The sequence below is a fragment of the Chionomys nivalis genome, chromosome 11 (genome assembly GCF_950005125.1).
Source record: "Chionomys nivalis chromosome 11, mChiNiv1.1, whole genome shotgun sequence".
NCBI lineage: Eukaryota > Metazoa > Chordata > Mammalia > Rodentia > Cricetidae > Chionomys > Chionomys nivalis.
The window spans coordinates 68,605,678-68,627,969 of NC_080096.1; the positions used below are offsets into that span (position 1 = coordinate 68,605,678).

Below are 22,292 nucleotides of genomic sequence, written 5' to 3' on the forward strand. Positions count from 1 at the left end.
CAGTAAACCTGACAGGTGAGGAATAGAGACCAAACCCCTTCCATGCTCAGTAAAGAAAAACTAAGCTACAGGTAGACTTGACGTGTTGATGAGGTAAGGGTGGGGGCTAGCATAAAAGATCCTACCTAGCAAGTGGAAGCTGGACAGAGCCTATACATAGGTGAAAATTTGGATATTAAAATGATGATGAGGGAAATATTTTGCCTTTATCAGAATAAAACAATGTATTTCATGAAAACCAAATTTAGAAAGCAGTACAGCCAGTCTCTGAGTTCTATGTTCAGGGGTAATTGAGTATACGTGTGTGTTAATGTGTCTTCAGGGTGGAAATGTGAGTTGTCCTGTAGACCTCTGTTTTGTTTGTTTGTACCCCTTAGGGAACACTCTTACCAAACCCAAAATTATCCTTGTGTCACCCAGACCTGATTTACAATAGCAGAAATAATAATAGCTAAAAATATATTTGATGATAATTCCAGATTGCTTTCTCCTTTTTAACATGCATATGTAAATCCACACTATTTATTGATATAAATGCTTGATTAAAATTCAGCTAATGTAAGGATCTCAGAGGTCATCTGCCAGCACTGCATTCAGTGGCCTTTAGTGAGTGGTACCTGAGTCAACAACGTTGGGATTGCTCTTCTCTGAGAATTTTCCAGAATTAGAAATTCTTAATTCTTACCCAAGAAGACTAAAGTCCACAGGTTTGACCCAGCAGCCTATGCTAAAGTGCCGGCACAGCTGATTCTTGTGGACACTTAAGTTTGAGAATCACTGTTTGTGTCACTGTCTCTAATATAACCCTATGTTTCCCAGCAGTGAACCCTGAAGTGACAGGAGAGAGGGTCTAGGTTAGTGGACACCATGAGTTTCCATTAATACAGCAGAAAAGTACAAGCTATTGTGTTTCAGCCAAAATACACAGCACTTGTAACCTACTTCTTGTCCTCAGGCTTCATTGTAACAATGCAGGCACTTTACAGTTTATAATCCTTCCTCCATATGCTCACGTTAAAGTCTGACCAAAATTTAAACATCAATCTCCTTTTTCATCGGTGAAGTAACTGAGAAGACGACCTCTAGCAGATATACGTTTAGGTAGATTTGAGAACATAGTTAGGGGCAGTAAAACAATAAAATCTGAACCACTTCTTCAGATATTAACAGTAGAGTTTATATAGGAGTTGCATTCAAAACCTGTCTCCAGATCATGAATACAGTCTTCATGTATACATGTATACAAACTGTTTTCTCGGGCATCTTTTCTCAGTGGGAGCTATGTAAAAGGAAAATAAAAGGTAGCAGTTTTGATCACTGTGGAATGTCACACAATTTTCAGTTCTCTTTGCACAATTTCTCTATATAGTACATACTTGTCATGTTAAAAAGTAAACTAAAAATAAAATAGAATAACCATAATAGGAATACTACAGTAGGTAATATATGAATATTTCTGATCACTGCTATAGTTTTCTAGTTGAAAATAAAATTATGGAAGCTTGAAACATCTAACCAGAAATTTCTATGGCTCAGATTCATGCCAGGCCTGGTGTAGGCTATTCCATCCTCTTTATATTTTATAATAGTAATTTTTAAAAAAAAAAATAAACTACTTAGAATGGTTATTGATCATAGCCAATACTGTTTCTTCTAATTCTTTCTCAGATATGCTTTGTGTGTTTGAAACACTCCAATTCTAGTAAATAATGTTTCTACTGGTAGTAAGGTTATAGGCAGCTACAATCATGCCTTTGGTTTTCATCAAACAAAGCTAAGAGAGTCTTTGATCTTGCTGGTCATCTCATTTGAGCAGACGGAGTAAAAGAAAAATTAGCTATTAGATGTCCAGAAGCCCCTTTCAGTCCATCACGAACTGGAATTATATGGAATGTTTTATTTGTAAGTAATTTTAATCCCTTATTATGATCTTTCTAAGGCTCCTGTCCTGACAGCTGGTGTAATTTCCAGCTTTCCTACTATAAAAAAAATTGATTCATTATAGAATGTTCCCTCAGCATAGCCAGTGCCACTCATCATGCCTCTGGGAAAAGAAAGATAAGGAGGCTGCTTGGTAATTCTCTCAAGAGTGAGACAGTTTCCTTTCCCAGATATTTCTAATTGTACTTTCCATGCCCTGGAATGAATAGCAGCAGGGTCACTTTGGAAACGAAGAAAGAAACAAGTTTTAGCCACTGGGTCTAGCACATCAGTAAAGAAGTGTGCCTGTGCTTACTTAGCCACAAAGACCCAAGCCTGAGAAAAGCCCTGGGTTGTGGCATGAAAGGGCCAGCTGCGAGTATCCCCTGAGATCAGCTGGCAGGCTGAACTCCTTTGCATCCATTTAGCATAGCTGCATCTTCAGTGATAAAATTAGTGCCTCATTGTTGTGAGACTGATACCCATTGCATGACTGCTACCTGAAAGTGACCATCATGTCCTTCCTTTCACATGGGACCTAAGCTGCTGTCATCTTTCTCATTCTCTTTCCAATCCTCCACCTCTTCTTTTCATTTTCAGTTTCTATTCACTGTAATAGAGATGCCAGTACTTTGGGCATAATTTAGAATCATCACTTTCCTTAGATTGACAGTGTGGCAGTACCTTCTATCCTAAGGCTCTCCCTGACAAATTTATGTAGGAAAATGTAGTCCTCAGATAGGTTAATCCAAGGTACTTAGAGGACAAGTGCCTGATAGGACCCACCCAAGAAAATTCATTGCCTCCAGGATATTTCACCAAAGCATTGCACTTGAATAAGTCAAATGCACATCATCTTTATGCCAGGCTCCTTTTCATCCCCTGGTTATTTCTACTTTGTATAGAAGAGCAGAAATGAAAAGCCTTTTCTGTATAGCATTAAATGAGAGAAAACAACAGGAGCAATGCTTGCTAGTCATCTATACCATGGTCTCAGGAGAAATATACAGGAGAACATAGTCATCTATACCACACTCATAGAAGTATACAAGAGAACCTAGTGATCTATACCACACTCATAGAAGTGTACATAGAACCTAGTCATCTATACCACAGTCATAGAAGAATACAGAGAACCTAGTTATCTATACCACACTCATAGAAGAATACAGATAACCTAGGCATCTATACCACAGTCATAGAAGTATACAGAAGAACCTAGGCATCTATACCACATTCATAGAAGTATACAGGAGTACCTAGTCATCTATACCACAGTCATAGAAGTGTACAGGAGAACCTAGTCATCTATACCACAGTCATAGAAGTTTACAAAGAACCTAGTCATCTATACCACTGTCATAGAAGTATGCAGGAGAACCTAGTCATCTATACCACAGTCATAGAAATATACAGGAGAACCTAGGCATCTATACCATGGTCATAGAAGTATACAGGAAAACCTAGGCATATTGAAGCACCTTTACCAAAAGAAGAATTTTTGATTTGAGCAAGGATGAGATGCTACAACTTTGACTATACCATGGAGACTGCTGGTGTTAATATTTGGAAAATGGCAATCTGAAAAATGCTTCCATTTGCTACATGGGTTTTTTAAAAAATTATTTGTATTTGGAAGAAAATGGATGAATAAATTTTATGAACAAACCACATTTTTGTATTTGAAAATTTGTTTAACTTTTGGCAACATAAGAAAGTATATCTAATTAAGTCTGCGTTAAACCAAGGAGAAGGTGAATTACACATTTATATATAAAAAACCTGTTCCTGTGTCTTGAAGTATAATATAATCATCAAGGGAATTGATAACTTCTTGAAATGAAATTACTTTTTCTCTTGTCTGTCTGTGATTTACTGCCATTAACAAAATATTAAAGTTTGTTACATAACAACACTATACACACACACTACTGTCATTTTCCCTTCCAATTTGAGAAAGAAAGGGGGTATTTGTCTTTTTTTTTCCCAGCTCTCCTTCTAGGCATTAGGATATCTTAATATTTTAGAAATGTATTTACTGCACATACCACCAATAAAACTGTATTTTGTAGCCACCACTCATGTATTCCTTAAAAGAGAAAGGGGTGGGGTGGGCCTAGATTGAGGTCAGTCAGTTTTTCCATGGTAATGTATTAGTTTTGTCTACAAGAAGCATACAGTCCTATCTACCACAAACAGCACCTGCAGACAAGAGGGTTTCAGAGCAAGAATTTGGATGTATCTTAACATAATGCCCCTTGCAAACCCAAAGGCAGATGACCAGAATTAATCATTTACTCCCCTACTGAAGGGGGATTTGAGATTATCTGTGTTAACAGAATGTGTGCTCATGAAGAGCCCCTGTAGGCTCACAGAACAGCATCTGAACAGGGTCACAAAGCTTTTTAATCATCAAGCTGAGAAATTGAAACCAAAGCGTGGAGGGAAGAATGGTGTAAGGACTAGTTACTTGGTTAGTTCTTTGTTTATTTTACTTGTCTTAAATTTTCATTTTCCCCCTATAGGAAGAGGGCAGAGTCAGAGTCCAGAAAGAGCAGCTTGCCAAACAGTAAGGAGGTCCCTTCACACCACCCAACAGACCCAGTGGAGTTGAGGCGCCTTAACTTTCAAACGCCAGGTAAGTGACTCACTCTGTCTGTCACAGACGGTCATAGTCCAGTTGGCATTGTCTTGAGAAATGATATATCACCGGTTTTGATCCATTTTGTCCATCCCGATCTTTTGTTTTAATATGGATGAAGTTCACATATATATACAAAAGAGAGGAATTTAATTACGTTGTTAAATCTAAAATGGGACAGGGAAGAGAAAGATGTATAATTTGTCCTTAGCCTTTAGAAAAGTATCTATCATTTTAATGGGAATGACATGGTTTATTTATGTTCAGTGATACCAATCTGGTTTCTCATCTTATAAAGTAAATGCATGAGTAAATAGATGAATATGGCAATTGTTCTTCTCAGTGGGATATTTATTTCATACTTTGCTGTCTGTGTTTGTGGTACCATTAATGTAGGAAGTGAAGAGAGGAAGAAAAGGAAAAGAGGGGAGACGAACACAGAGGAGAAAGAGAAGGATGGATGGAATGAATGAACAATTTCATTTCTTAAAAAAACTTAATTTTATTAAATTTCACTGACCAATTTAAGTTTCAGGCTGTAGAAACTTTTGAATAAATTGAGATGTGAAACAGATACTTATTCTTAAAGAATATTAAGTGCTTCAACAGAGAAAAATACTATTCTACTGGGGGATAGTTTTATAATAATATTAATTTAAGACTATTTCTGCTTCTCTTTCTTCTGACCAAACTGTTTATGTTAAGTGAATGGCAAATATCAAATGATAGAGAGAACTAAAATAATCATACTGAGCAGTCCTAATAAGTACCTTCCCATAGTGAGAAAGACAAAGCATTGATCTAAAAAGTCTTTGGGATTAAAATTTTGTTGTAGTGATATACCCCACACTGCTCGCAGATGTCTTTTGTTTCTAATTAATGTCTGAATGCTCTAACTCCCAGTGTGATACCCTGTAGGTATTAAACTGTACATTCTCAATGAATTGCTTTGAATTGTGAGAATGCGTGGCTTATTGTGTTTAGCATATTTTTGTGCATGGAGATGAACACAGCGTCTACTAACTCTTCAAATGAAAGAGCTGTTCCCTATTTGCAAGGTGGCTACACAATCATCACAAATGTTGAGTTGTTTAAAATTTTGATTTAAATGAAGTTAGACTTCTTTAAATTTACCTTTTTGAAGGCAAGCATATGCTTTCATAAGTATAAATGGCAGAACAAATGTTCTTAAAACCAAAAGTCTCCTGCACACACTTTTTACATGACTGAGAAATGGAGTCATGTCTATAATGGGTGAATATATATGACTTGTTCTCCAGGGTCATTGCAGCCCTCAGCTTAAACCATGTTGAGTCTCCCCCATGGTGCTTTGTAAAGGCAATTTGATATAAAATAAGTTGGTATAGTAACTCTTCTTTTGCTTAATTTTAAAATGGAAGTATACTGATTACCTCAGAATACAGTCGAGTTCTTAAAGGTGGATACCATGACTCATGCACTTCCTTTATCACCTAACTCAATCCATAGAGGACCCCCAAAGCAACATCACTGTAGGTCAAATTCTTCCCTACTTCCTATTCATTATACCCATAATCTGAGAAAGCGTTCCTCACTGATGCTGCTGTGCACAGCTTCTGTATGAAATATGATCTCTTCTGCAAGCAACCTTGTCCTTCTAGCAGTCGTGAAATCATAGTGCAGTATTGAATTAAGGGATTAGATATCGAAAGAAAAGCACATGTGAGTGCACCTCTCTATTTCTACAGCAGTCCTTCAGAAGGACAAAGTGTGACAGGCAGCCACTTGTCAAAAACGACTATCAGATACAGGTGATGCTGAGCAATAAAACAGCAATACCTCTTCAAAGAGACCACATCTCCAGGGGTCTTCACCTTCTGTGGATGCTTCTCACAAATGTGGCCAACCCACAAGTCCTCTTAAGAATGTATTTTCTTAATGCATGTGGAAATGTGAGATCCACTTATGGAGAAAGTGTGCTAAATTCAAACTGTCATGGGTTGCAGTTGAAGGATCATTATTGTATCATTTAAGAATTTACTGAATTAAAAAGGTTTACAAAAAGGTATCATTTACCCAGAGTTGTCCTTGTTACTGAATGGAGCGTGGCATACAATGGAAAGACGTGATGAAGAAGAAAGGAAATGTGGTAAAGGAAAAGAATCACGCAGGACAGATTGTTCTGCCACACCCAGCACAGCTTTTCATCCAGGAAGCCTTGCTTGTGCTTTAAGCTTGGAGGAACAATCCACTTAAGCGTGATTTGTTTCTGAAATAAGCTCTTTTTCTCCAAAGTATGTGAGCTGATATCCTAAATAATTGACCATTTACAAATGGAACAGACTGAAGTGTTAGTGGCAAATATCTAGAGATATAGCCATTTTCTTTAGCCCATGTGAATTTTCACCAGTGACTGTGAACTGCCTTAAAAACAGTCAGTGGGTAAGAGCTAAATATGGGGCCATTAACCAAGTTACTGTCTGTATTTTTCCTCACCTCTTATTTGAGAATCAGTGGTTTTTCTCAAGCTATAAACTAAAGTGATCCTTGATTAGATTTGGTTGCTACAATGATTCTACTTAGTTTTTATTTTAAATTTTCTATATTTCATTATGTGAAATATCTTTTATATGTATCATGCCTATTAATCTGAAATGACTTGTTCCCAAACAACATTAACAGTTGAGGATATTTGTTAATGGCACGCATAAGTGGGAAATTAATAACCCACGTCTTCACTCCAAAAAATATGACATGCAGTGAAATAAGAAAACTGTGATTTATATATTAGGGACTTACCCCAGAACGTCCCCAGGAGAGTAGGTGATGCCACATGTGACAGACTCTTAGAAATGACAAAGGAGCAAGCAAACACTACCATGTGACATTCCATCAGCTGTGCAGGATGGAGGGAAATGCCTTGTACAGCCCTCTGATTCTATTCTAATTTTCTTTTTAAAAACTTCTTGTGAGTGCTAGATATGTTACATTTTTTTTTATTCTCCTTAGAAAGAATAAATACAGTTAAGGAGTCAGATTTTGTTCCAATTTTGATCGATGGTCCAGTTGTCACATGACATTATTCTGGCAGTTGAACAGTGCACAGACACATTTTAATCATAAACAAATCAGAATGCTGTCCAGTGTTGCTTAGCTAAGGCAAATTTTTGTGTTAACATACTTGTAAAATTTCAGAGAGGAATCCTGATGTTAAACCCATACTTGAGCATCCGAGCAAGCCAGAAAGGCCTAGGCTCTGGGCACAGAACACAGGCTCTCATGTTTATTAATATCATCGGCTGTGAATTTCTTAGTTAAAATTCAAAGCACAGAATATAGAGAGGATACATTTTGTAGAATCTAGACTACTTAATCCTTTAAGATAAGTACGTCTTACATCAGTAGGGCCTCAGTTATTGGTGTGTAGGATAGAGATCTTTGTTACGGAATGGGCAGGTAAACATCTTTGCAACAATAGCAGGTTAACGTTAGAAGGGTAAAGTAAAACTTGGTAGAGGTTTGTTACTCTCCTCTCTCAGCAGAATGAGTTGGGCAGAATGACTGAAAGAAAAAAGAAAGGCAGTAAAGGACCATATTAAAATTATTAACTCCTAGCCAACTTTTTCAAATCATTAAGTTCTTGGGAAATGAGAAAACGATTCAATTATTTAAGAAGCTTTTAGAAGAATCCTAAGGACTACTGGTCGGGCACAGCAGGGTTTCTCCTTCCAAACCAGACAAGCTGAGATAAAGGAAAAAAAGAAAGGAAGGAAGGAAGGAGGGAGGGAAGGAGGGAGGGAAGGAGGGTGGGAGGGAGGAAGGAAGGAAGGAAGGAAGGAAGGAAGGAAGGAAGGAAGGAAGGAAGGAAGGAAGGAAGGAAGGAAGGAAGGGACAGGTATGTGTTCATATTTTTGCATCTTCCAGCAAAGCAAAATGAGTTCACTGTTGAGAGAAGTCTGTGCTCTGTCAAGTACATAGGAGAAGTGAGAGAAGGGTAACCAATAGTGTGGGGCACAGCACCACCCACCACCAACATGACTGCTTCTGTTGCCCCTTCTCCCCTCCCCTCACAAAGATACCCAAACACAACCAAAAAAGTCTCAAGTTTGAAAAGCAAACGCCACAGCTCAAGGCTACCTTTCAGTATGGACCTGACCTTAGTGTGTTTTGGCTGATGGATGATTGATGGTCTGTGAAAAACAAAAATAAGCTGAGAAGTTAATGTATCAGAGATTGTGGTGTCTGCAGCAGACTGCACAGTAGCCAAGTAGATTGTGAGAGGTCATGCAGTAGCTCCCTGGTCCATTGGTGTTAGTAATCCCATCAGTACTGATGCTACACACCTTTATATGTATATGTTTGTTATCTTCAGAGTTTATTCTAAGTAAACATATTCATACAATCTAACGATAAAACATTTCTCTCTTGCATTTTATACTGGTAAAACATTCATTGATTTAAAATGGTAAATTTGGGGAATAAAGGAACATAGTTGTTCAAATCCTTCATTTTGCTAAATCCTACAATAAAATTGAAACTTAAGTCTGTCATTCAATTCAAGAGACATACTCTTAGAGAATATTTTATTTAAGCTATTACTGACCATAATTGAGTCAAATTATGTTGTTGCTTTTCCCTAGAAGCAATTATATTTTATGATGCACAGTTCTCTTTATGTCTCATTTATCATTAGTTTATAAAACAAATTTATAAACATAGTCGAGTAGTTGTATTTATCTCCTTTTAACTAGTATATAAATTATGTTCAAACTGTGACTAATCTTTAAGGAACTGAATTTTTCTCGATGGCTGCTAAGTCAGATAAATTCATGGAAGGTCACTGATTTGATAAACAAATTGTCTTCCCCTTGGTTGATACCTACTAAATATTCCCCTAGCTTCTATCATAAATTGTTTCAGGGAAATTTTGGCATACTATTGAGAATGTAAACACACATGTTCAGGGACAGCAAAAATCATTTGCCACTAGTAATACTGGCCAGAAAAACTGTACTCTGCAAAGTTATAAAGTTTCAGGAAACATTTACTGTGCGGATTAAACATGTATGGAAAATAAATAAAGCAAGCGTGAGTTGAGTATTCATTATATAATATGCTAGGGAACAAAGTATTTTACACTTGAACTTTTGTTTTATTTGATATGTAATATTTTTTCTTAGAAACAACAAATTTTTTATGTATGTATGTGTGTTTTTTTAAACTGGGTATTGAAGCCAGATTTTCCTGCATGCTAGAGCCATTGAGCCACAACACCCAGCTATTTTTTTTAAAAAAACAAAGTTGTGCTTATGATCTGAAATATCTTGGGGATGAACCCCAAAATGTTATTTCTGTTTCATAAATGCCATATATAGCTGTAAAGTAGTTTAATATGATATTTTGGTATACCTGTATTCCTGCTGCCACCTACCACATGAGGTTAGATGTGGAGTTTTTCACTTATACAACAAATCAAGGCTCATTATATTTTGAATTTTGGAAGTATTAGCATTGCTGTTTTAGTATTTGAATTGCTGAGCCTCTTTTTAATAAACATTTCTCTATGGATAATATAGTTATTTGATTAAAGGACACTGTAAAACTATTTTAAAAGCAAATTTACCTTTATATCTTTTTAGAAATGTTTTCCAAAGTTGCACTGCAGTTTTTAATATTTTGAGTTTATAGTGTTAGTTCATAGTTTCAGGGAATCTGAACGTGTTGACAGAAAGGGACCGGCAGTGTATACATTGCAGGTGTAAGTCTGAGCACCCTTTGCCTCCCCCACCTCCAGAGCCAGGCTGAATTTTAAGAGTTCTAACATGTATGAACATACCATCTTTAGATCAGGGTGGTTTACGATCATTACGTTGCTGTCTATCTTGGTGTGCACGTCACCACCTGAGTCCAAGCCATCTAACCCTGTTAGAATCCTTCCATTTCAATGCTCTACTGCCAGCAGGGAAATGAGCTGTGAGAGACAAAAAGGAAATTCAGTTCAGCATTTCTTAGTTATCTGGACTGGTTAAACCTTCCTGATTCTCACACAGGGCCAGTTTCTTTTAGACATTTGAATACAGTTCAATTAAAAAAAAAAAGTTTCCTAGTAACAGTTTTCTTAATCCTTGTGCACAAGGAAGCTTAAAGCATGACTACATGGGAACTCTTGCAAAGTACATTTGACCTCTACCCTGGGGATGGGCTCAGCCAGCTGTAAAGTACTTGGAGCAGCTCCCCTAGGGATGCATTCTATTGACTGAGAAACAAAGTTAAAAACGAAGGTCTGGAGAGGGAGAATCTGGGGTAACCATTCTGGGGAATTTGGGTGATGCTTGGCCCTACAAATAGAAAAAGATCACCAGGTTATTTACAACATCCACTTCCAGCTCCCTGGTAGAAAACAGGTATATGCATCACTTCTGTTGACAAGATAAGCCTGAGTGCTTAACATTCCTGCTTCTCATAGTGTTGGTCTGTGAGCACAAGGGCCTCATTTCCTCTGCATCTTACCTTTGTCATTCACGTCAATTCAGCACTGGCAATTCTGCAGTTGCTGCTTGAGAGATGATGAGGATTTTTAGCTGTGTGGACAACGCCCTCCCCCGTCTGTCCCACTTTTCCCCTTGGCACAGGAAGCGCCACAGCAGAGTAGCTTCCATTCTCAGTCACCACCCACATCTCCACATTCAGAACTGTGACTGGCATGGAGCTGGCCCTCATGTTTGGTGTTGCTGTTCAGATAGTAAAGGTATGCTTTTCTTTCCTGAAAAGCAAAAATTGGTGAACAAAAGCAGTCCTAGAAATCTGTTCCTCACAAGGGAAAAACAGTGATGCTTCCTTTGTAAAAGGGTCTATGGTACTACTGTTAGTGATCTCTGGTTACTGGTTGTATCATCCTGACTCCCTCAGCCCTTTGATTCTGTCTTTTTCCTAGAAAGTCAGTTCCTATTCAGACAGGAATCAGGCTAATGATATCAAACAGCTTAGTAGTGTTTTTGCTATTCACTACTTAGATGAACAAATACAACTCCTGGAATCTTGAGTCCTGTTGTATAAAATAAAAGCACTGGACTCCATTATCTCCAAGATGTATCTCAGCTAAAAAAACAAACAAGCATAGTTTTAAAATTTTGTTTCGTGTAAAGAAGCCACTGTAACTATTATCACAAATATGTACCATGTTGAAAGTAGTCACCTTTTTTTTTTTTTCTCCAACCTGATGAAGACACCATCAGGACTCAGTGTAGCATCATATCTGACAGATGCGTGGCTAAGTATGAACACTCTGCTCAGGGTCAGTCAATGTAAGCCTTTAAAATGTGTTTCTGTTGTGTATTTGTTGCCTTGGATCAATGAGTTCCGGGTCCTGGCACTTCCTTAGCAGTTGATAGCCATACTAGTAATGTCTATAAAGGAATAATGTCTGCTAGTGGGGTGTCACAAGAATACAAGGATATCACAAGCAAAAAAAGTTTTTTTTGTTCTCATAAATTGTGATGTGATTTTTGAGCATAAAATATAACAAATGAATTCACAAAGCTCCTGCTGTCTTCATCATGAATTCCCATAGGATGAAAACTGCTGCTAAGAACTTAAATCATTAGTGTCTGGTTCCCACACACAGAGGTCCTGAATTAATTGGTCTGATATGCATCCTGCAAAAAGGAATTTTGAAATACCCAAGAATTAATGTGAAAATATTGTTCTGAATGAACACGCACGCACACACACATACACACACACACACATGTGCATATTTTCTGGATGTAAATAATGGCCAGGCTACCAGACAAAAGCTGAGCAGCTACTACAATAATATCAATTTAATCTTCTTAGTATTCTTAGTGTTTAATTTTTCATCCAGAATATAGTAATATGAATTATTTAAAATGAATTTTCAGCACTGGACAGTGAACAAATTGCTTGGAAATATTTTTGAAATAAACCCTTTGTCTTAGTTAGAATTTCTATTGCTGTGAAGAGACACCGTGCCCACAGCAAAGTCTTATAAAGAGAAACATTTAATTGGCATTGTCTTTCTGTTCAAAGCGTTACTCTGTTATCATCATAGCAGGAAGCATATTGGCCCACAGGCAGGCATGGTTCTAGGGAAGTAGTTGAGAGTTCTACATCAGAATCATCAGGCAATAGGAAGAGAGAAATGCTAAGCCTGGCTTGGGCATTTGAAATCCCAAAGTCCACCTTCAGTGACGCACTTCCTCCAAACAAGACCACACACACTCCAATAAGGCCACACATCTAATGCCATTTCCATAATCATTCAAATATGAGTCTATGGGGGCATTCTTGTTCAAACCACCACACCCTTGATGACTATTTTCTGACACAAAATAAGGAGCTTTGAGTTAGAGTAATTTTATCTCATGTTTTATGCAACAGCAGACTGATGTTGGTATTCAGCTTTACACATAAGCAAGGCAACATCATCATATAGAGTATACACTGTTTTGGCTAGCTAAAGAAAATTTACCTAAACATAAATAGCAGACAACACAAGTAAATAATAGTTTTCAAGTTTACAAACAATTCTCTCCACATCTCAAAGCAATAAGTTAAAAAAAACCCTTTTATAGGAACCACTCCTAAAAGACTCTTGTCTGTTCAGAGCCTCTATCAGTGTACTGGAATAGTGTCGTGAAGAAGGGAGCCACTCCAGAACTAACTTACTTTCCTACTTTGGTCTTACAGATAAAGACACTGAGATGCTCAATTACAGGTCCCTGTTAAGTAGGTGTCAAAATAGAAGTAACTTTGTATTTTGTATCATGGGCCTACGTTTCCTTCTTACTCCATGCAATTCTCTTAGGTTCACCCCTTGGGTATGAAATGGCTATTCTGCCATTTATACTTGTCCTAGAAATTGGGTACAGATTATGCAAACTGTCCAGTCCTAAGTAACAGTTCTTTAATGCTGTTCACAAAGAAGTAGCTCAGATTTATTTGGATTTCTCTGTAATTAGCTTCCAAATTAGTACTTTATGACCACATGTCAGAAGTAAATATGTGATCACATCTTGTATTGTTTCCTATGGTCTTCTGCTGTTATACTAATACTTTTCCCATCTCCAACTGGCTTTACTTTTGCAGCTTTGAGCAGTAATTCAGTCCCCTACGCCTCCCTGATTGGCTCTGTGTCCTCCCTCTCTAGCCAAACCACCACTCAGTCCATATATGATAATAGCTCTCTCCCACGATTCGCTCGAAAAGGTCTAAACATCTTTGTCTCTATTACCTTCTCTGTTAAAGCACTGCAATGATGTCCACATCAGCCCATTCCCATGTCCAGATCAGTCTAACATCTCTGTGCTTCTGCATTTCCATTCTTTTCTCCGGGGAGTGCCTCATCTGGATGAGCTCACTCTTAATTACACGATAGTTGTCACCCCCTTGTCGCACCACAGAATGTAAATTAGTTTGATTCTACCATCCATGGGAAAATTTTCAGAAAGGCCTCCAAAATTTTGGTCTGAATATATAATTATATCATCAACAAAGAAAATCTACATCTAATCAACTCATTTCTGTTGGCTCTCTACCAAGATTTTGGTTCCTCTGAGTAGACGTTCACAGCCATGAACACAAAGCCACCATAGATCACAGCACTGTGCTAAGCACAGAATCATTTTCTTGAAGGAGCAAAGTTGTTTTGTTTTTTTAACTTAATTTACCATAACCATCGATAATTTGGCATTTCAGATCCAGGAACTTAGGGGGTGACTTTCTCTAATGACACTATTTCTAAAGCACTCCTACGAAGTCCTGTCACATTGGGCTAATGGTCATCCTTCCAGCCTGTTACCCTGCAGAGTTACAGTGACAGCAGAGCATCACCAGAGCTTCCAGTTGGAGCTCCCCGCTTCTAATTTTCTACTTCAGATGCTTCCCTGGGGGCATGTTAGTTCACTGTCTCAATCCAGCTGGAATTTGCGTCTCTTAATATCCGAGTCAGCAATTCTCTCTCATGGTGCACTTGCAAAATTCATCCCAATGAGACAAGATCAAATCATGTGAACAGAGAGGGAAAAGCATCAGAAAAACACAAGAATCATCAAAATTAACAGCAGATTATTTTTAACAAACACTGTGAAATTAATGTGGCTTCAGCTGGCCGACTGAACTAAGATGTATTTGGCCCCTCTGCTTTCTTTTCTTTTCTTTCCTTGTTTTTTCATCTATCATATGCTTATTTTCCCGAATTCATTTCACATGAGGGACAAAGATGTTTACACCTGAAGTAGCTTGTAGGTTTGCTGGGAGTTGAAGAGTGAGACCTGTGGGGGCATAATACCTCTGTGCTCTTGCGTGGTCATATGTAAATGGCTAGACGGCTGCAACCCCAGCCTCTACAATCTGCTACTAGTGGAAACATTTTTGAAGTTCAATTTGGTTTGGTGTCCATGTGTTGTCAGTAGCCATTGTCATGAGCTGTTGTGCATGTCCTCTTCTGTGTCCATATTTGCATGTGAATGTTGTCACCTGACATGTTTGTGAAATACTAAAGTGATCCTCATCTATGTGTGGTAAACCCTGCACAAGCTTGCATTGTATTAGTCCTTTATAAAGGTGTATCACGCTAGCCATTTCATTTTTTAAAACATATCCATTCAATTTTTTTTTAATTTTTATTTACACCATCATTTCCTTTGCAGGTTCAGATGATTCCGGTTACCCTGGTAACCTTCATTTTTCAAGTTAGTTTTCTTTGATTATACATAAGTCACTTTCTGTTTCCTATCAGGCTGCTCCTCCTCCCCCTTCAGGCCTTCTTCACTGTCTGTTCCTTGGTTGACTTTACACCATTTAATTCCACACAATTTCCATTTCACACAGTGCAGGAGAAGGAGTCTGAGATGGCATAACAGTAATTACTCAAAGCAGCAGTTGACATCAGGCCCGACTTTCAGTTTTTCCTGCTAGCTAACCTCATTGATTCATAGCACAGTTAACCCTTTCTTCCACACTAGGAATGCTAGTTTGGGGAATATGCTTGGTGAATTTCTTACTTGGTGCCAAAATCCTCCCATTAGAGCATGTCCTGCTTTGAGTAACCAGACTATCTGCCTGCTTCTTCACATAAAACATCTTTACTACTCACATGTTCTCAGGCCATTTCTAACTACAGCATTCACTGTGTTTTGGAAGTGTTAACATCATGTGGTTTTTATTCAAATATGTTTCCTCTTCATTTCTAATAGGTATGGCTAGCCATCCTCCAATCCCTATCTTGGAACTTGCAGATCATATTGAGAGGTTGAAAGCAAACGACAACCTGAAGTTTTCCCAGGAATATGAGGTAATACACTTCTTTATGTGGCAGAACTGCCAATGAATGCCTGCCTTTTTCTTTGTCTAGAAAGTTAACATCAGTACTTTTTTATTGAAATACAACTCCAAATCATCTACAATTTCTATAAATAAGCAATTAAATCATTATAGTAGCTGCATTTTATAGGTATTGTTGTCTATTCTTTCAGTGTAAATTGAGTGATATTTGTCCTTTCTTTTCTTGTTTTGGATATTAGGTCCATAAAATATTCTGACTCGGTAAACTTCTAAGTGTTCCAAATTGGTGAAAATTAATTTATTCGTGGTAGGAATTTTTGCTGAGGAATGGCGGTGCACACCTTTAATCACTGCACTAAGGAGGCAGAGGCAGGCAGAGCTCTGTGAGTTTGAGGCCAGCTTGGTCTACAGAGTGAGTTCCAGGACAGCCAGGGATACACACAGAGAAATTCTGTCTTGGAAAACAAACAAACAAAGACTCTTCACTGAAAAAGTCATAATATATCATATCATCAGGAATAAGTAGCCCTTTTTATTTGGCTTATTTATTCCATGTGCATGTGTTACATGTGAGTGTGCATATGTGGAAATCTGAAGACAAGTTCCAGGAGTCAGTTCTCCATTCTGCGTGGGATTCTGGGAATCTAGGTTGCTTTCCTGCTGAGCCATCTTGCTGGCCTTTTAAGTATGAGAATTCTAAATAAAATGTTTCCTATGGCCTGAAAATTCTGTGCTTGAATCATCTTCCACTGTGGAAAAGAATGCTAGTGCCAAGATTATCAGAAATGTGCCTGTTTCCAAACTAACTAGTATCGTAAAATCCCAGAGTCCTTAAAGATTCTATGTGAATTTTTGGTGACGTGTGTGTGTGTGTGTTTGTGTGTGTGTGCTGTGAGTGTGACATTTTTGAGCAACATGTTATAAACCTGGCCATTTTTAGTGTTCCATAGCAACAAGGGTCCATGGAGAAACCTGTTCATGTGTAACTACTAAAGGAGCATCATTGTTCTTGCTTTTTATGTGTTGCAGCACAAGATTTAAATATATCACAAAAATCTTCTAATTGTTACAAACAACAGGAGAGATTTCAGGGACTGGCTTACTGGAAGTCTTAAAGATGGCTCTTCCTCATACCTTTCTTTGTTTTTGCTGCATCAAGTTCAAAGGCAGTTGTCTAAGATGGTCTTTCTCTACCATGTCTAAAAGTCTGTCCTATCACATGCAGTGAGGAATCTCTAGATCTACCCTTGAGGGGCCAGAGAGATGACGAATCTCAGATGTGCCATATCTGAGAATGTGAAGCAGAAGGCCCAAGGCAATCTACCTACATAGCTTTCCTAAATTCTTCAACTCTCTTTCTCCACCTCTCTGTCTTTCTCACTTTTACTTATTTCTGTTTCTTCCTTTCTTTTTAGTCACCCGCACCCACTGCCCAGAGTTGCTGATTGAATCCACCAACTATTAGATGCAAATTAAAGACTGCTCTCACAATGAGCTACAGAGTCGATATTTCCTTTTTATTTTGAGACAGGATCTCATTAAGTTTCTCAACGTATCCTCAAACTTAGCATCATCCTATCCACTTCCTGAGTGGACCATAGAACTGGGCTTCCTAATTTTATGCTGGATAAGCAAATTATCCGAATTGGTGTCTACTGCTATTCTGTAGCCTTCGCCAGTTTGCATATTCTAACATTTTTGTACTATTTGATAGAACACAGAGCTGGACTTTTTTCTTTCCAGTGGGCTCAGTCATAGTTTCCTTTTTTCTTAAAGCATTCTGGGAAATTAATACTGCACCAAATATTGTCTTATTTTCTCAAAGTCCTGTTTCTCACCTCTTCACTGTTTTTTTGCTAAAGTATAGCCCTGTCTTGTTAAACCTTTAATATACGTCCAATACCTCATTTGCAGTTTGAGGATAAAAATTGAGTTATAGCAATGAGAAGGAAAAATATATGTAGAATAAATCCTATGGCAAAAGAAACTCTTAATTTGAGGGTCAGTTTTCACCAACGAGAATCTTCACTGTTCTTTATTGTTAAGCTGTTAAGTATTTATTGTTTGTCTGTATATTTTCTTCATGATTCTGCTTCAATTTTTTATTTGTAATGATGTAATAAACCACAAACATTAAAAATATAACCTTTCAGTTGATCGATAAGACAACACGACTTACTTCCAGGAAAATCCAAACCTGTTCAGCAAATGGACTTGTATCCATTGAATAAAATAGCTGGCCTCGCTTAAATATAGAAAGTCTCAAGAAATGTTGCATGCAAAGCTAACCTAATGATCATTTAGATCAGAAGCACTTCATATAAGTAGCCATGAACTGCGAGCTGGCATTACTAACATTAACAGCTTCCCGAGTCACCTCAGCCATTGACATGATAGTGCACACAGACTCTTCACTACTCATCAGTAAGATGATCTGGGATTAAAGCTCCCTGGGCGGGAATTGACTGGACTGTTTCTTAACAGCCATTAAGGAGATATTTAAGTTGTGTACTCATGTGTGGTAATAAGAATAAAGCCTTTGTATAATAATATCAGAGCCACACTTTGGGAAATTATTTTCTTATTAGCTAGTATGTAAATTTAAATATGTTTTTAACTGATTTTCAGCAAGAAAAAATAAAAGGGAAAACTTGTTACTTTCAAGCGCCTCACTATTTCTACTCAATCACTGTGGATTAATGTTTATCCTTAAACTGATTAAAACAAAAATTTGTCACCGTAATTTGAAACAAAGGTTAAAAGCATGAAAGTTGTTTACAGTGGTCCTGAGGACACAAGTCAAATTACACATCAAGTCCCATCAATGAAGTCAATGACAGATGAAAGTATAGCCTGGAAATGTCTAAATACAACGTTAAGTCATGTTAAATGCTATAGGTTGTCAATGCTTTAAGCTTTCATGTTCTTATATAAGAATAAAAAGTAACTGAAATATGAGCAATCTCAATATACCATCTATCATGTACTAAATAAAGTCTGCTCTCAAAGTCAATTGATTAGACTTACAAACTTATAGAACTAAAAACAAGTGCAGGTTTTGCAACGCAGAATGGCATTATTTGGATTATGTGGAAGTGAAGTTTATTTTAAGTTCAGATATCTAGAAGCTGGCATGGTATAACATATCAATAATCATAGCATGTGGGATGTATATAATCATAATATATTTAAGCCTACCTTGGGCTGTATATAATGAGTCTCTGTCCTCAAAAATTAAAATAATTCTTTCGAGGATTCCTCCTTAAATAAAGTGACTCAGTTGGTAAACCTCTGTAGCAGCTATGGTTCTCTATTTTAAAAATAGCACTAGGAGAACATCGGTGAAAGTTCTAGGAAGCCCTCATTTTGAAAGACGACATCCTTTGTTGAGGATTATGCAAGATAGAAGATGATTTTCCCCCTCTTCACTGCTTCTTGTGGTGGCAAGTACATTTAGATTCAATTCAATGATGTCTACCATCAGAGTCATTATTAGCAATGCATATACATAAATATATATGCACAAATACATCTTACACTAGATGCACTGTGATACCATTCCAAAAAGCTGTATGTAGAGAAAGGGCATTGAGTAGACTTGTGATGGTATTGTTCATCTTAGAGAATTAGGTGACATGAAATTAGACCAGTGTGGAAGGCCAAAATTTGTCATTGCTCTGGCAATGGTGAGACTTAAGTGTTTTGATGGTAAGAAAGGCATGAGATTTACTGCAAACAGATTTGCATCTTCGTTTGGACACTTTGCCCTGTTGTAGATTTGCACAGTGGCATACCATAATAAGTTCCTCATCTAGAAACTGTATGTTAGGAGAATTAGGAAACTCTTGCCTGTAAGTATGGAAATGGCAGTTTTAAAACTGAAAGCTTCCTATAAAGGGAACCAGTGAAAGCTGGTAATTATGTCCATTACTTTAAAAGCATTAAGTATATATTAAAAGGTTAAGATTGTGTATTAAGGTCTTATTGTGCCCATTCTGAAGAAAGTCATTCTCTCATTAAACAGGTATGCCAATGAAATTTTTTTACAGTATAATAGTTTTTTTGATTAAAAACCTTCTCAGGTTTTGATCATAACTCAGAGCATATTTACAAATTCCTTAATAACGTTAATCTGTCATGTGTATAATGCACACAAATATAGAGAAACTGTGGTAAAGACCAACAATTAGGGGGATCATAGATAGCAATGCTGGTTTAGGAATAGATAAGTTCGAACTCAAAACTGTACAGTTTCCTGCCATCTATGAATTGCCAAGGCAAGGTGCCCTCCTAAGCAAGACTGGTAGAAGTAACTTTCTCTCTTCACTCTGGAGGAGTAACTTTCTCTCTTTTTCCCGGTGAAATAGATTGGGTAAGCTGTTGATATAGACAAATTTGCTCTGTCCAATGAGTCAGGGCCCCCGGCATGCAGATATTCAAGGGATCATGATTGAAGTGCTTTAGGAAGATAAAAATAAAGCCTGACTTCCAATTTGGTTCTCAACAGTTTTTCAGTTTCTCCAACTCGCAAATCCTAATTTAAGTAGTCTAGTTTTTAAAACGCTGGTCTGAATTGAGAGATTAACATGCCTTAAAACACAGTGACCAACAAAATCCCTTCAAATTCCTGACAGCTTGCTTACAATTTCTTTAAAAACGTTTTTACATTATTTGAGAATTTCATACATTTATTCACTGTGTTTTTCTCAAATCCACTCCATAATCCCTCCTTCATGACTCTTACCAGAATTGATGCACTATGTCTCTTCTCAATTTTCATATATATTTTTTCTTAACCCACTGAGTCCAATTAGTGCTTTCAATATGGGTACGGTTTTAGAGCCATGCCCTGGAGCAAGAGCAACCTACCAGGATCCATATCTCAGAAGAAAACTGACTCTCTCCCCCAGCAGCCATGGGTACTCCAGCTGTGGGCATTTCTTCATTGGCCGCCAAACTCCACACACCCTGGGATTTGGGCTGGCTTGTTTTGTTCAGGTTCTGTGCATGCTGTGAGATCATAAGTGTAACAACCCTGACATGTTCAGCAAACACTCTTTCAAAGCAGTCTTCCCAGATGCTTCCTTTGGTCTCACGAGAGCATGAACTATTACGGGCTAACTAACCAGTTTCTGATGGAATTTAAATTCTCCCTAAACATTCCCCCATCCTCTTCTGGTGGTCACCCAAACACAGTTCTCAAAAATCTTCTTTAAGATGTTAGTGATACCTTTTTCTATTTGTAGCATTACCTTAATATTCTTTTTTTAATTTATTTATTTATTAAAGATTTCTGCCTCCTCCCGGCCACCGCCTCCCATTTCCCTCCCCCTCCCCCAGTGAAGTCCCCCTCCCTCCCCAGCCCGAAGGGCAATCAGGGTTCCCTGTCCTGTGGGAAATCCAAGGACCCCCCACCTCCATCCAGGTCTATTAAGGTGAGCATCCAAACTGCCTAGGCTCCCACCAAGCCAGTACGTGCAATATTCTATATTAAAACAACTCTCCGCAATCCTTTTATTGGAATTAGTAACTGACAGGTTAGTGATTCTCAGAAGTCCTCACTAGAGTTCAACTTTGGCTTTTTTTCTTGTCATAAAGCCCAAACCCAAGTTTTGTTACTATCCAAAGAGATGGATATCTATGATAACACTTATGCCACCCAGCCATTTATCATCTACGTTTGCCAAAGATTTCTCCCAGTTCTCATGTCAGTGATCTTCCATCCCCTTTGTGCCAAAAATAATGAGGCTCTTCTACAAAACTTTCCAGATATAAAAAAAAAGGTCTGATTTTATAGCAACATATATGTTAAACCATTATGGAATAAATTCTGAATAATGTAGTGTAGGAGGTAAAATAATAAGATTAATGTTTCCTTGATGAATAATAAAATACATAAAGATATTTCTGATATATGTGGAGACATTAAGCATTGTTTAGATAAAATTTTTAAATGTATGAAGACATCAGAATATGAGCTTAAGAAACAAAAATTGCCTGATATCACATCCTACTGTGTGATAGAAGTGAGAATTGATGCTGTGTTCTTATTCACTCCCTTTGAATTATCTCCCCTCGAGAAGTAAATCCTCTTCTGTATGTCCTGATTACAGAACCTAAGAACCATAACCTACTAAATAAAAATATTTCTGCTGAAACCCTCTGCAGATGCTGTAGTTACCACTTTGCCTTGTATAGTTACACATCAGAATAGTTGGTGGTTTTCCTGAGACATGTTGATGGTATATTTATTTCATCTAGACATACTTTGTCTATCCCCAGTGGTAAATACTATATTCCTCCAGAGAAGAGACAAACATTGTCTGTCATCAAAGCAGTGACCACAAAAGAAAATATTTTCATTTTTCCTATAACAAAGATCTTGATATATTTGACCATGCAACAGTACATTCACAGACACAAAACTATCCTCTATAAACCATTGCAT

At 37.5% G+C, this 22,292-nt stretch overlaps 1 protein-coding gene across 34 annotated transcripts in view; it reads left to right on the top strand.

Moving 5' to 3' along the window:
• The window catches only part of Ptprd (protein tyrosine phosphatase receptor type D), a 2,217,081-nt gene that overhangs the window by 2,099,838 nt on the left and 94,951 nt on the right, over positions 1–22,292 (top strand). For 24 of the 34 annotated variants that reach the window (XM_057783903.1, XM_057783909.1, XM_057783913.1 and 21 more), the window contains 3 exons: positions 4,446–4,558; positions 15,211–15,252; positions 15,757–15,854. In XM_057783903.1, the coding sequence (XP_057639886.1) occupies positions 4,446–4,558; positions 15,211–15,252; positions 15,757–15,854 (253 nt within the window). The remainder of the gene's footprint in view (positions 1–4,445; positions 4,559–15,210; positions 15,253–15,756; positions 15,855–22,292) is intronic. The other 10 variants (XM_057783917.1, XM_057783918.1, XM_057783932.1 and 7 more) reach the window with 1 other exon arrangement.